The sequence below is a fragment of the Pteropus vampyrus genome, unplaced genomic scaffold (genome assembly GCF_000151845.1).
Source record: "Pteropus vampyrus isolate Shadow unplaced genomic scaffold, Pvam_2.0 Scaffold1, whole genome shotgun sequence".
NCBI lineage: Eukaryota > Metazoa > Chordata > Mammalia > Chiroptera > Pteropodidae > Pteropus > Pteropus vampyrus.
In genome coordinates this window covers 32,896,367-32,910,659 of record NW_011888782.1, presented here as the reverse complement: position 1 = coordinate 32,910,659, position 14,293 = coordinate 32,896,367, and the positions used below count along the sequence as shown (strand labels likewise).

Below are 14,293 nucleotides of genomic sequence, written 5' to 3'. Positions count from 1 at the left end.
TTAGCCAATCATCTATCGTAGGACACTTCAGTTGCTTCCATGTCCTGGCTACTGTGAATAATGCTGCTGCGAACATCAGTGTGCAAATATTTTTTCGGTTATGGGTTTTCAAGTCTTTGGAGTAAATACCCAGTAGAGGGATTGCGGCATCATGTGGCAGATCAACTCTTAATTTTTTGAGGAACCTCCATTATGTTTTCCATAGTGGCTGTATCAATTTGCAGTCCCACTGGCAGTATATGAGTGTTCTTTTTTCTCCATATTCTCTCCAACACTTTTTATTACTTGTCCTGTTGATAACAGCTATTCTAACAGGTGTGAGATGGTAGTTCATTTGTGGTTTTGATTTGAGCCACTATAATTTTTAAGTCAGTATATATCATATTTTCATTCAATTTAATTTTCAGAATGTAACATCTTTTACTTTGTAAACATTTTATTATAGAAGATTTTCAACATACAGAAAAGTTAAAAGAATAATACAGTGAAATTACATGGATTGCTATAAAGCAAATTGTAAACCTTAGTATTTCATTTATAAATAATTTGCAATATAACAGATTGATTTAAAAAATATGTATATAATGATATCATTATCACACCTAAAAGAATAACTAAATTATCATCTATTATCTAGTCAGTGTCTAGATTCTCTGATGGTCTTCTAAATTTTTTTTTAATAGTTGCATTGTCCAAAACAGGATCCAAACAAGGTTTACACATTGCATTTAGTTGGTATGTCTTCCGAGTCTCAATCTAGAATAATTCCCTCTTTCTCGGTTTTTTCCCCTTGCCATTTGCAGGTTGAAGACATTGATGTTATTTTGTTTGTTTGTTTTTTGTTGTTGTTGTTGTTTCCCTGTAATCTTTCTCATATTTTAGATTTAGGTGATAGTATCTCTGTGGTGTTGTTAGATGTATGCCTCTGTCCCTTGAATTTTCTGTAATCAGAGACAGCATGCTTTTAATTTGGGCACTTTGTTATCACATCATTGTGTTGAACTTAATTTATAATATGTATGTAAATACTTATTGAACTCTTCTTTAAATATTGTCTCTTCTTTAAATATTGCTAAAGCTGCCTTAATAATGCTATAAACATAAATATGAGTTCAGTTGATTAAAGTCACATCTTGATTATTTAAGTAAAAGTCAGGAATTTTGCAATTGGGAAGGGAATTTGAATGACCCAAATGTTTTTTGAGGTTACTTTTACTTTTTGTCTTCCCTCCTCCCCTGTTCTCTTCATTGGCTGAAGAGAGTTTATCACAGGAAACATGTTGCCAAATTCCTTAGATAGTCTAAAGAATACTTTAAAGTTCATACAGACAACTGTATTCAAGGGAATAGCATGAAATTTTTAATAATCTCTATAATTGATGTTTTATCCTCTTCACTAAGAATCCACTAAGATTCTTAAGAATCCCTAATATAAAACAATCTAGCCTCTGATCACTGATGATAAAAATCTTCATTTGAACTTTGTTTCTTGCTGTTGATTGTGATTACTTTTAGGTACCTTTGAGTGCCATCTGGAGTCCCTATTTTTAAACAAAGCTTAGACTTCGGTATAGCAAGAGATGACAGAAGGGAATGGTAGTGAGGGTTTAGACTCTTTTATTGTGATAGGAACAAGTTGATTTTCTTTCTTTCTTTTTCTTTTTCTTTTTCTTTTTTACTTTTTGTCTTCACTTCTTTCATCTGCATTGATTGTTCTAATTAGCCACCATCACTCAGCAATCTCTTCTGTCTCCTTTCTTCCCTGCAGCATCATCTGATACTTCTGTTCTTTCCTTAATGGCTTTCCTTACCTCTTCTTTTAGGTGTTTTCAAAATGTAACAAAGTAAAAATCGAGAAGTAAAAACAAAAGAAAACCCAGAAAGAAACTTGAGTAATCAGTGTCCTGTGACATCATATCAGCATTCCAATGGCCCTCACTTTTCTCCCCAGCCCTGCTGTGCATTACTCCAACACATCTGGCTTTTTCCGAGGATGCCTCAAGTTGCTTAGGTACTGAAGAGCTGTCCTCTTCTGGCAGTCACAAAAAGCCTTTGTGCATTTGAGACTGCTGTGGACATGTGGGCAGTGTGTGTCTGTGTCTGTCTTGTCTGTCTGTGAGCATGTGTGTGCATGTCTACATACAGTAAGATTTACAGGCACCTGTTGTGGTAGGCTCAGTCAGCAAGAATAAAACAGCTTCCTTATTCTGCCATTAAAATACATTTATTCCTGTGGAACTGCTTGAGATCGTTTTGAGGGATGAAAATATCCTCCTTGGAGATTATTAACGTACCTATGTATATCTAGTGGATAATAATTATTTTGTTCAAATGCACAGATCTTTAAATGACAGAGAACATGGTGAAGGGAAGAGGAATGTAATCCATTTGCCATTATGTTTATTCGCAAAAAGAACAATAGGCTACTATGTCTACTAACAGTTATTTTTTTCTTTGCACTGGGATCTAAAATCTTGAGTGTAGAGGAAGCATTTAAAGAAACAGAGTTTAAGAAGTTGGGATGAGTGAGTAGGAAATGAAGAAGTTCGGTGGAGATGGACACTGAAACAATGGAATATGGATGCTTGCAGAAGCTGTGTGTGGAAGGAGATATTTGCAAGAGAGAGAATCTGAGAATAAATGCCAGGAGGAGGTGTTTGTGGGGCTGTGTGGAGAGGTGAGGTTTGTTTGCAGAGATGAAGGAGGCTGAGGAGGATTTAGTAGTGAAAGGAGATATTTGTGAAAAAAGAGAGTGTGTTTGCAAAAGGAGAGTTGTGAGGACTGAGGGTTTAACTAGCGGTGGTGTTTGGATAATGGAGGATGGGGGAAATTTTTCTGAAATGAGAATATTGCTAGAGAAGGAAGTGGTTGTTCCTGAAGCTTTTAATTACTCCCCCTCTTCGTCATGTTTTCATGTTGGGATTAGTGGAAAAAGAGAGAGGTTTTTGTGTCCATTGTTCTCCGTGTTTAAGCTTAGAGTTGGGGCTGAAATAGATTTCTCAGTTTTTCCCTTTTAGTCCTCTAAAAGCTTTCCCTCAGGCCCCATCTGCTGCCGTTAGTCTCCTCTGAAATACTCCCCAGCATTTATGTAAAGAATGGCACTGCTTCTGAGGGACTGTTCTAAGCTGGTGTCTGAATTCAATTACATGTCATCAGTACATGCTTTATTTATAACATTGCTGTATCATAAACATCAGTGCTGAAAGAGACCAGCCTGTGGACCACCAGTGTTCTGGGAGAGCTCTGAACAACAGGAAGCAATCACTGTCGGAGACAAAATATGTTCCCAGAGCCAGCATCTCAGCTCTAAGGGCCCTTTATAGGACACAGGTAGAGATTCAAACTTTATTTTTTTAAAGTGGAAAATTTAACCTACAGATTCTCGATTATTTTTTAGATTATTTTTTCCTGAATATGCTTCTGTAACCTACATTCTTGCCTTTTCCCAGCAATATAAAATGATTTCTTTTTTTCTGTCACTTGCTCTTGCAGGCTCCCTTTGATTAATTTCTGCTATATTGGGTGATCTCAGAAGTGTCCATGCATGGTAACGTAAAGTGACAAGTAGTGTGTTGTATGATTCAGGACTCTCCAAACTCTCTTGGCATAAATTACCTGGAAAACTGCACTTATGTTGTTCGGACTGTAAGACCCCCTCATCCAACAACATGACACAATGCAACATAGCAAACGCTCATTTTAATTCATTTGTTTTTTAAAACTTTACTTCCTGGGTGCGTTTTTATTACCTTGAAACCAAGATCACTACGACTTTAGCCCTCACAGTGCTGTAAATTCAACTGTTGGTGACTTACAGTTTAAATGAGAGCAGCTCCACTGTGTTGTTATTTGGTATAAACGAAGCTGGAGAATTATATATTTTAAAACAAGTGCCAGAATTGTGGCAAAGAGAAAAGAATTTACCAAGAAACTTTTAAACACAATCCTTGAGATTAGTTTATTAAGCGATATTTTTTCCTCTCGAGGGAAAAAGTACCAGGACTTTCTGTGGTATCTTTCTGAGATCGCTTTCTGGCTCCTGAAATTTTCTAATTGTCAACAAGGTGATATACATTTCAGGTGATAAAATAATGAGAGCTCTGGAGGGATTAAATTTAGGGATTGGATAGTAAGCCCGAACGTTTCAACACTTCAACTTCTTTCCTCTTTAGACTTCCTGGTGTTATCTTTTCTCTCAGGTGGGCACCAGATGCCTCCTCCAGACCCACTGTGTGGCTAAGCATGCAGTATATGTAGCCATTAAAGCCCATGGGACTGTTATGCTTCCACAGTAACAATGCAGTGGTTTTATAATTTCCCTGAGACTTCTCTTTTGTTTATATAAAATGTACGGGAAACCCAAAATAAACACACCAGCGTAGAAACCTTGCTGTCTTCACCGCCTCCTCTCTTACATATGTTAACGCGGACATCTTCTCCCACCCCGCCACCCTCTTGACTGTCACTTGGGCAACAGCTCTTGCAGCGCCCCTCTCACCTCCCACCATCCTCGCTCCTCCTTTTCTTTCTTTTCCTAAACTCAGCTGTAGCCTCTGGTGCATTGTGTCTACAGTGCTCCATCATATCACATCACATCCCCCGCTTGCTGCTGAGGAGTCTACCCCAGTCTCTTCCACTGTATTCTCCACCTTCCTGCCTCTACTCTCCTTGCCCACACCCTCATCCTCATTCAAAGTAAATTCCTGGTTACTGTTGTCGATGTAAGAATAGCCAAACTTATAGAGAATTTTTATAAAAATTTATTTGAGCCAAACAGAGGATACACTGGAAGCAAGATCTCAACAGACTGAGGAAAAGCTTCCCAGAATGGCAGTTTGCAGCTTCTTTTATGCATTTAGAATTCAGTAGGGAACCTAAGGAAGAGTACGTGAAGGTGGTAGAAAGAAGGCCGGGATTGGATTACTGGATAGTTAACAAGGTTATGTGCTGTCTTGAGGGTGGGTTCTCTTCTGAGGGGTCTGAAAAGAGGCATTTCAAAGGTATGTTAACCTAGATGCCAGAAACAAAGATAAGCCTTTAACTAAAGAAGTTATATATCTAGGGAGGGACTACCCGCCGTAACCTGCCCAGTTAGGAATTTATGATCAGATCACCTTGTGAGGTTTCTTTCTGCAGAACCTCTTTTTTGTCCATAATATTCTACATTCCCCTATGCTTTTCTCATTTCTAGACCTCCCCTAGTGATTTCATCTGCAATGAAAAGAATACTCTAGAAGTAGGGGAAGAGAGGTTTCAATAGCCATTATTGTCACTCCTGGGGCCAGAAAGGCCATCTGTGTGGCTGATTTTCCACCTTTTGAGTAGAACTGATTTGTGGGATTAAGAGGTATCAAGTTGAGACAAGTCTACTTATACACTCAGCTATGACAGGTGAACTGAGCTTCAGGAAAATGAGTGAACTTTGTATTTATACTAGATAAATCTTTAAGTATATGACTCTTTATACATCCTTAACAGAACCAATAGGTTAAATTGAAAAAGTGGAGGATCAAATGTGAATACTCCTTTAAACATTCTCTGGAATGTCCTTTCATCCAAATCGTCTGTAACTTTCTTCTACAAATATGTATGGTGGAGAAATATCGCATGGCTGTTTCTCAGATGTGGTTTATTACTTGCAAATATCCTGCTCATCTCTTCCCTGGAGACTGCAAAGCTGATTTTCTTTCAGCCAATATTTTTTGGGAATATTTTGATATTGTATTTCGTTTGGCCAACTAAATTGCTTCAGTAATTACATTTTTTGATTTTTTAAAAAAGTGTGTATGAGGGGGACAGGGGGACCAAGTGTTACTACCCTGTAGGATAGTAAGAAACTTGTAGTAATTTGATGCTGTAGTTTTATTGGCCCTAATAAAGAGGGAACAGTGTTTGATAATATTTCATTTGAGTGATTAAGTAGCCTTTGCAACTGCAAACAGGTTGAAATACATTAATACATTTTATCATCTAAAATGATATCAATATCTTACACTGCTGAGTCAAAAATTAAACTTTTAAGTATCCGTTTTGACATGAGGTGTTAAGCCCTTCAACTCTGTGCCGTTAGAGTGAATATTTTAACAGAGTGTGGGCTCCATGCTTTTCTTTGACTTCTGTTTAATAACATCTGCTCTGCTGTGCTGTCTGGATTACTGTCTCTGCACATTTTAGGAATACTGTTCTAACTTAGTCTGTTTCCTATTTTGTATATATTATCTCTAAACCTAAGTCTTCTCCAGTATTTGGCTTTAATTATTTTCTTGTCTCTTCTAACACCTTACTTATGGATTTCCTCTTGTGTCCTTATCTAAAATATCCTAAATGGTTGTTGGATGCTGTCCAATTTAAACCACTCTTAGGATAGGCATATGGCTTGGACCCTGGAGGGCATATCTTACATGGTGGTGGAGATGGGAAAGGATTAACTGAGAGAAAAATACATGATAATTAAATACAGTTCGTCCCAGCAGAATTACACTCTAGATTTTTAAGAAAAGAACTTACTTTTTCCTACACAATTTTTGTTCTGTCAGAGACAGACTGTTTCCTGGATGTACCAATAGTCTGGCCTCAAATGGGTTTGGGATTTTGTTTATATCCTTAAAAGCACAAAATTTTAGGTGCGAAAGTGGCTTTATGCTACCATTGTATATAATACTCATCAGATTCCCTTTCCTTCAATAGGACTTCACTTTATTGACATTTCTTTCTGTCATAATTTCCGCAGACAACCACTCTCACTGGATTAGCCCTACTCTGTGCTCCTTTACCAATCTGTAAGTAAGTCCTCTGTTAAGGCATGTGTCACACTATTACAGCATTTGTTCATATTGCACCTTCTCCTTTGGACTACAAGCTATGTGAAGGCTGGAAATGGTATCTTTGACAAGATGCTTCCCAGTGTCTAGCTGAAGCCTGGTTTATGGTGGGCACTTGATGAAGATTAACACCTTCCTAGTAACAAACAATTCCCAAATCTCAGTGGCTTAACACTATCTAGAGTTGGCAAGGGCCCTGTTCCATGGTGTCCCTGTTGAGGAGTGCAGGCTAACGAAGCTTCCACAAAGTGGGATGTGTGATAGTCATCTTATCAGGAAAGTGGAAACGGTGAATCATACTCCAGCCCTTGATGTTTCAGCTCGGAACTGACATGTCGCTTTCTCTCACATTTTATCGATCAAAGCAAGGTATATAGCTGCACCTAATGTCCCTGGGATGAGGAAGAGCAACACTGCTATGTTTTAGAAAGGAGGAGGACAGGAATATTAGTGAACAACGCAAGTGCCTGCTAAACAATGTCTGATATATGGTAGGCACTTAATACCTACTTAATGAATGAAGTACCTAAAACTGCCTGTTGAGATTTTAATTTTTTCTATATAATAAGCAGAACCACTTCAAATCATGAAATATCTTAGTAACACTTTTCAAAAATGAGGATACTAATATTATTGTCAAAGTTATGTTCAGCAAACATGTGGAGACTTCTTGTAATCACTGTGTTCACTTTATTCATATTAGGGAATGTGTTATGCTCAATTTTGTAGTTTTTCAAATACATAAAGTATGGAATGGATACATTCGCATAATTAACATTTTTTTCCTTAGTCATTTAGAAAAGTTCAAAAAAATATTGAAGTCATTAAATGTTTACATGTTAAGCTAATCTGATCGAGAAATTTTTTAAAATAACCTGTCTTGGAAGAACTAATATCTGGCTTGAAAATTGGATAGGAGCTTAAGAAAAATGAATTTAATTAACTTAAAAAAGAAGTATAGCTATAGATTGTATTCTAGTATTTTACACTTTTTTTTCTAATTGTTAAAGTAAACCAAATACATTGTATGAAACGTGGAAACTGCAAATTACTATGAGAAAGGTAAATTAAAAATCATCACTCATATCACCACCCAGTTAAACCACTGCTAACATTTTGGCATGATTCCAGTCCATTGTTATTGTACTTACCATAGGAGAAGAGGCATATAGAAAAGGCAAGAGAAGATATTGGCTTATCATAGGGAGGTAGCAGTAGACATGATAAGAAATGATCAGATTGAGAATACATTTTAAGGATAGTGTTGACTGAATTTGTTTATGGATGAAATGAAGAAGGAGGTGATAGAGAAGGGATAGAGGACAGAGGAGAAAGCGATAGAGGGAGTGCCTCCCAACACCTATAATAAGTAACTCTGTAATGTCCCCAGTATCCAACTCTGTCCTTGCTAAATCTTCCTCAATTGAAAAGTATTTAACTTGATGGAATTGGCCAAGGTTTGCTGGAATTTCAGTACAGCAAATCAACTAGAGACGAAGTTAGTCAGGAATAGAAAGGACTAAGATTAGAGGTCATCTTAGTTTCAGTCCTCCAAGGAGGCATGGTGAGATATGTCTCAAATTAGGCTGGTGTTGTGTTCAAGGCCAGAACTGGTAGTAGTAGACAGTTGCAGAGAGGGACATTTGCCTTGGAGGTAGAGATGGTACTGCTTCTTAGGAATAAAAGACCTGGCAAGAGTCAGTGGCAGGGCCAGATCCCAGCTGGGAGGCAATTCTAAAGGAGAATCCCAAGGTTTGGGTTTTTGGTTTGTTTTTTTTTTAGGTCCATTTCAAAAGATAATCGTGCTCTTATTCATCAGAGCAGGGCTTTGGGTTGAATGGTAGGGATCTCACCCAAAGCAGAACTTGTTGGGGAAAACTGCAGCTTTATGAGGCGATGAGTACTAAGCCCATTACTAGTATTTAAGCAGCCAGACTGTTTCTTGGCCCCACTCTGTAGATGAAAAGCAGTTCCTTATTAGACTGCCCGAATTTGCCTAGAAGTCTGTGCAGCTGAGCAGGTAAGATGACAGTTCCTCAATCTGTGGCTGAGAGGGAGTGGTGAAGGCTGTGATTGAAATTGAAAACTTGTGTTCATTGAGTGTGTAGGACAATGGGAGTCGGGAGAAGGTGGAGATAAGATAGAAATACTAGACATAACCCTCTTCCTTAGACATGCAACCTAACTACAGAAACAAATGAAATTGACTACTAACCAAGTGACACAGTTTACACAGAGCCCAGAGATGTAACAACTCGTGTCTGAGGTGCCTGAGGAATTGGAGGACCATCTTAGCAGTACATGACTTCGTTGAGAATGTCTGTGTTTTTGCTTTGATGATTATCTAAAGAAAATGTTTTTATCAATTAGATGTGTGAGCCTTCTCATTTGCAGTGATAATTTGTAATTAAAAGACATTTTCGGAGACTAAAGCTTTAGCTTCTCAAATTAATGTTGTTCAAACTAGAGTCCAAAAATATTCTTATAGGTATATACATTTTTTAAAAAACTGTAATCATGGATGATAGAATCCTAATCCAAGCCTTGAAGAATGGGTGAGTTTAGACATACTCTTTCCTCTATTTTTTCTGTTACCTGCCATTTTTTTCTGATGGGTACAAGAGCTGTATTAAGCCTTTTTGTTGAGAAAGTAACTGTCATAGATCCCTGTGAAAGAACCATCTTCTAACCCTCATGTTATTGATCAGTCTATCATAAAATGTTCTTTCTCTACCAGAATGTGAACTTAGTTTCCTTAGGACTCTACTTCTGAGCTGTTAATGATTCTAGCAGAGACACCTAAAGAAAGGCCCACTGCCTCATTCCTTTGGGTGTTTACTAGGTACTCAGGAAGCAGGTGCTCTGCCTAGGACTACAGCACTAAAGGGAAATTGTCTTTTTTATATACCAGCCTAATCCTGCACCTGTACTTGGTTAGGGATTTGTTCCTTCAAATATCATTGATGTCCTCTTGAGTTATTTTTCTTTTGAACAAAAAACATCCCAGATCAGTGGTCTTTGTTCTTCATTTTGCAGTACAGTTTTACTGGGTTTATTGCTAAAACAGAGATTGTATTTGTTAATTGCATTAGATCAGGCTGCAAGGCTGTTTATTCAGATGTGGGCTGACAAGTGCTTGGTCTTTTTAAAAGTTCTTTGTTAAGTAAAACTTTGTCTCCACCCCACCCCTTTACAGATTCCAGCAACGTTATGGCAGAGCATAGCCACATGCAACAGCAGCTGGATTTACAGAACGGTAGCTTAGGGGCAAGTTTTGCTGTGAATTCTCTTGAGAACGATTCTGAAAACATGATGGAGAGCCTGAGCCCAAAGAAGTATTCTTCCAGCCTGAGATTTAAAGCCAATGGAGACTATTCTGGTTCCTATTTAACCCTCTCACAACCTGTACCTACAAAGAGAAGCCCTTCTCCTTTGGGAACCAGTGTCAGAAGTAGCCCCTCCTTGGCCAAAATCCAGGGAAGCAAGCAGTTCTCTTGTGATGGAACTGACAAAAATATTTCCATGAAACCTCCTACTCCTTTACGTAGCCAGTCACCCTCCCTCAGTGGATATGGATATCCACCTGGAAGAGCGGACTTTGATCACTATACTGGCCGGGATAGTGAAAGGTCCTTGAGACTCTCAGAGAAGCCTCCCTATTCCAAATATAGCTCAAGGAATAAATCCCATGATAATGTCTACTTTCTTGGAGGGCTAGAAGGCCGAAAGGCGTCTGGCTCACTCCTGGCCATGTGGAATGGAAGTGACACCGGCTCCTCTCCCATCAGCAGATCTGGGGCTGCGAGTATGCCTTCTAGCCCTAAGCAAGCCAGGAAAATGAGTATCCAGGACAACTTGACGCTTCAGGCCAAGATGAGCAGACATAAGGAGCCAACATCTGAAAGCATCGGCTCAAGAACTAGGAAGTATTCAGGCAGCAGCCTAAGTCACATGGGAGCCTATAGCCGATCGCTCCCCAGGTTGCACAAGGCCACAGAGAACCAGCTGACGCCTCTCAGTTTGCCTCCAAGAAGCTCTCTGGGCAATTCCAAAAGAACAAAACTGGGGGAAAAGGATCTACCTCATAGTATAATAGACAATGACAATTACCTGAATTTTTCTTCTTTGAGCTCAGGGGCTTTACCCTATAAAATATCTGCGTCTGAGGGCAATTCTTATGTAAGTTCCACCCTCAGTGTCCCTGGCAGTCCTCGAATGGCTCGGAAGATGCTTCTGGCCTCCTCCTCTTCCTGTACCTCTGATGACCTTGATAGGGCTTCCTTCTCGGGGACCAGCTCAGGTCATTCATTTCCTCCCGGAGAGCCAGACAGAGTGTTTATGGCCAGGAGGAACTTCTCTTGTGGATCTATCGAGTTGGATGATGCAGATTTGGACAGCCTCAGACAGGCCTCAGGAACTCCCCAGCCTGTCTTTCGGGAACGGAAAAGCAGCATTAGTTCCATTTCAGGACGCGATGACCTGATGGATTATCACCGGCGGCAGAGGGAGGAGAGACTCAGGGAGCAGGAGATGGAGCGATTGGTAATCTTTTTCATCTGACTTGACCTCACTGTTTCACTGAATGGCTTCTTGGAGACAAACTCCAAGGATTTATGTGGGCATGTAGAATTTCCAGGTGCACCAGCCCCTGCTGTCCCTTCACAGAGTTTTCCCTGCTATCCTTCCTCTTCCCAGATCACTGTTATTAGTCACCTGTGGGCATTTTGAAGGTCCACGTGTGCCTAATGTCATGTTAAGCTGCTCTGCAGAGTTCTCACAAATACAAATTTTTGGTAAACCTAACAAAAGTAATTGTGAATTTTACTGAATTTCTTGTAAGTCTCACAAACCCTTTCTTTAAGGCTATGAGGAAACACCGATTTGTGTTACTTATAATCAAATTTGCATGCTCGTGGTATGATAGAAATAATCAGTGAAATCATGATGCATTGGGAATTAGACAGTAAATTTTTCTGTACAGCAAGTTGTCTGGAAAGTTAAAAGGTAGGCTACATGGTGCTCAACATTTTTTCTGCACTCTACACCCACACAATTATTTCATATTCCCTTAGTACATAGAGTAACTCCAAACTACTGCATTTTTCTAATCTCTTTTGTTTTATTTTATTTTTATTTGTTCTGTTTTGTTTTTGTTTTTAGGATAAAAGGTGTCAGAGATTATTTTGATTCATTAATGATGAATTATGTATTTTCTTAATGTGGAAAGCCACGGGATGGTAAAGCTGGTTTACATATGTACAGGAGTATCAAAAGTATTTTAATTACTAAACGAAAATTTGCTGGAATAAGATTTCTGAATCACATACCAAACTAGTTAATGCCCTATGGAACAATACAATGGTAACCTTTGGATTATAATGGATAGAAACCATTTGCATCAATACATGACAAAATTTGTTTGACATTTTAGAAAAAGAATCATTTGTATCACAGGTTTTGATAAGTTAATGTCTATTCTTATAGAGTTTCCAAATATCCTAATTATTAATAGTGAAAACAAATTTGTGTACCCTTAGAGAGATATTAGATATTTCTTAGGTGGGTCTTAGATATTTCTTTGGTGGGTCTGTTAGATGGCACTCCAGTATGACAGTTTCCTTCGTTACCATAATCTCCAGAGATTTTTCATGGTTACAAAAAACATTATATTTGGGCTCGATTCATTGACATAAGTTCAGAAGAAGTTTTAATTAGCATATAAAAGTCTTCTTGTATATGGATAGCAAATCTAGCGCTATGCTGTGCTGAACAACTATGAAGTCAGAGAATTAACTTTTATCTGATCACTTATTAAGGAATCTAAGGAATTCATTTCAATGGCTTCCATCACAACAGTGATCCTCCTCAAATACTCTTATTTACTCTTTTGTTCTAAAGATAGGAGATCAGACTCAAAACTCATCTCTACTGGGTTTCATCATTAGCACTTATATGTGTTGGTGAATTTCTCTGTCCCCAAATCTGCTAAGGTTCCTGGCGATCCAGGAACTGACATTACTGCCTGTAAAATCAGAGCCCTGTAAGCCACCATCAGGTCCTCATTTAACTTCTTTGGAGAGCTTTGTGGGTATAGGCAGCAAATATGAAGTTATAACTCTTTTTCCTTACTAAAGGCTTGTCATCTCTGATGAAATGAGGCTTATTTTAATATATGACACTCTAGGTTTGGCCTCTGTTGCATAGTCTTATTGTTTGATTACATCCTAGTAAAATAAAAAAGAGGACAGATTCTTATTGAGCCTGTGCAAGTAATGTTATTGCCATTAAAAAGTCAAGTGTCTTAAAAATATATATATTTCATCCTAAATTCTGAGAGACCAAGCAAAACAAGCTACCATTAAAAGGATGTTTCATTTAGTTTGCAAAGTCAGTGTTAACGAAATTGAAAGTTAGAGACAGATCAACATGAATGCTAAAGAGTTCTCCCCACTGCAAATAGAACATTAAAAATGATACCAGTGATTTCCCAAAACACATATCCACATTTAGGAATTAGATTTTCTATATCAGTTCAGTCAGTTCCAGGTAATTAATTCTTATTCTTCTGCATCTTTGGTTATTAATTTAATTTCAATAGAGATAACTGAATTTTAGCTTTACGTTAATAGGGTACTTGTCATGTATTATATTTTTAAAAATCTCTTAATAAATAAACCCATCAAAGTTGTACAACCTTTGCCAAAATTTTGATTACATCTTCATAGACTTAACCATTTGCTTGTATTATAAATCAAGTCAAATGAAGTTCCATTTCTGCAAATCTACAATTTTTAAATTTCCATCAACACTTGTTCTTTACAGTCTTTCACATTCTGGAACAACCAGACACTTTAAGACAAAGGTACTTATCTTAAAGATATTGGAAATTATGTTTAAGCTGACACATCACAGAACATAATTAGTATTGTTGTAAAAAGGTTTGTTACAATTATAATTTTGTTGAGCCCAAATTTTATATTTGTCTTAATCTTAAACATCATATGGAAGTAATCTTAGCTTATCTTTTCAGTAAACTAATATATGGCATTTAAGAAATTCAGATAAACTAATCTCTTTATGATAAAACAAATCCGACCCCTTCAAAAACTAAAATTATACTTGTATTATACTGTACACTGATAAAATAAGGCAAAGACATAGAGCTGTTTTTTAAATCAGGTTATCAAATTAGTCTGACTTGTGTAAGCATTCACTTTAATAATGTAAACTTGTTTTCTAAGGGAGAAAAGTCTTCTGAATTCAGCAGTTTTAATGAGAAAGGTCTTTTCCTAAGAGGGTAACATTAAAATGATTAGAATTTTATTTATTTTATTGGAATTTGGAAAATATTAGATTTACTTACATGCTTATTAGTCTTTATAAACTAATCAGAAGCAGAGTTCCTTTATTTTAATTTACTATTATGCTCCGGAGGTAGAAAAATATTTTGCCCACACACAGTGATTTTTTTT

The 14,293-nt window shown here is 37.6% G+C and overlaps 1 protein-coding gene across 1 annotated transcript in view; it reads left to right on the top strand.

Annotated features, from left to right (window-relative positions):
• The window catches only part of PHLDB2 (pleckstrin homology like domain family B member 2), a 111,848-nt gene that overhangs the window by 17,633 nt on the left and 79,922 nt on the right, over nucleotides 1-14,293 (top strand). Inside the window, exon 2 of the mRNA XM_011355526.2 lies at nucleotides 10,018-11,363. Within this exon, the coding sequence (XP_011353828.1) occupies nucleotides 10,018-11,363 (1,346 nt within the window). The remainder of the gene's footprint in view (nucleotides 1-10,017; nucleotides 11,364-14,293) is intronic.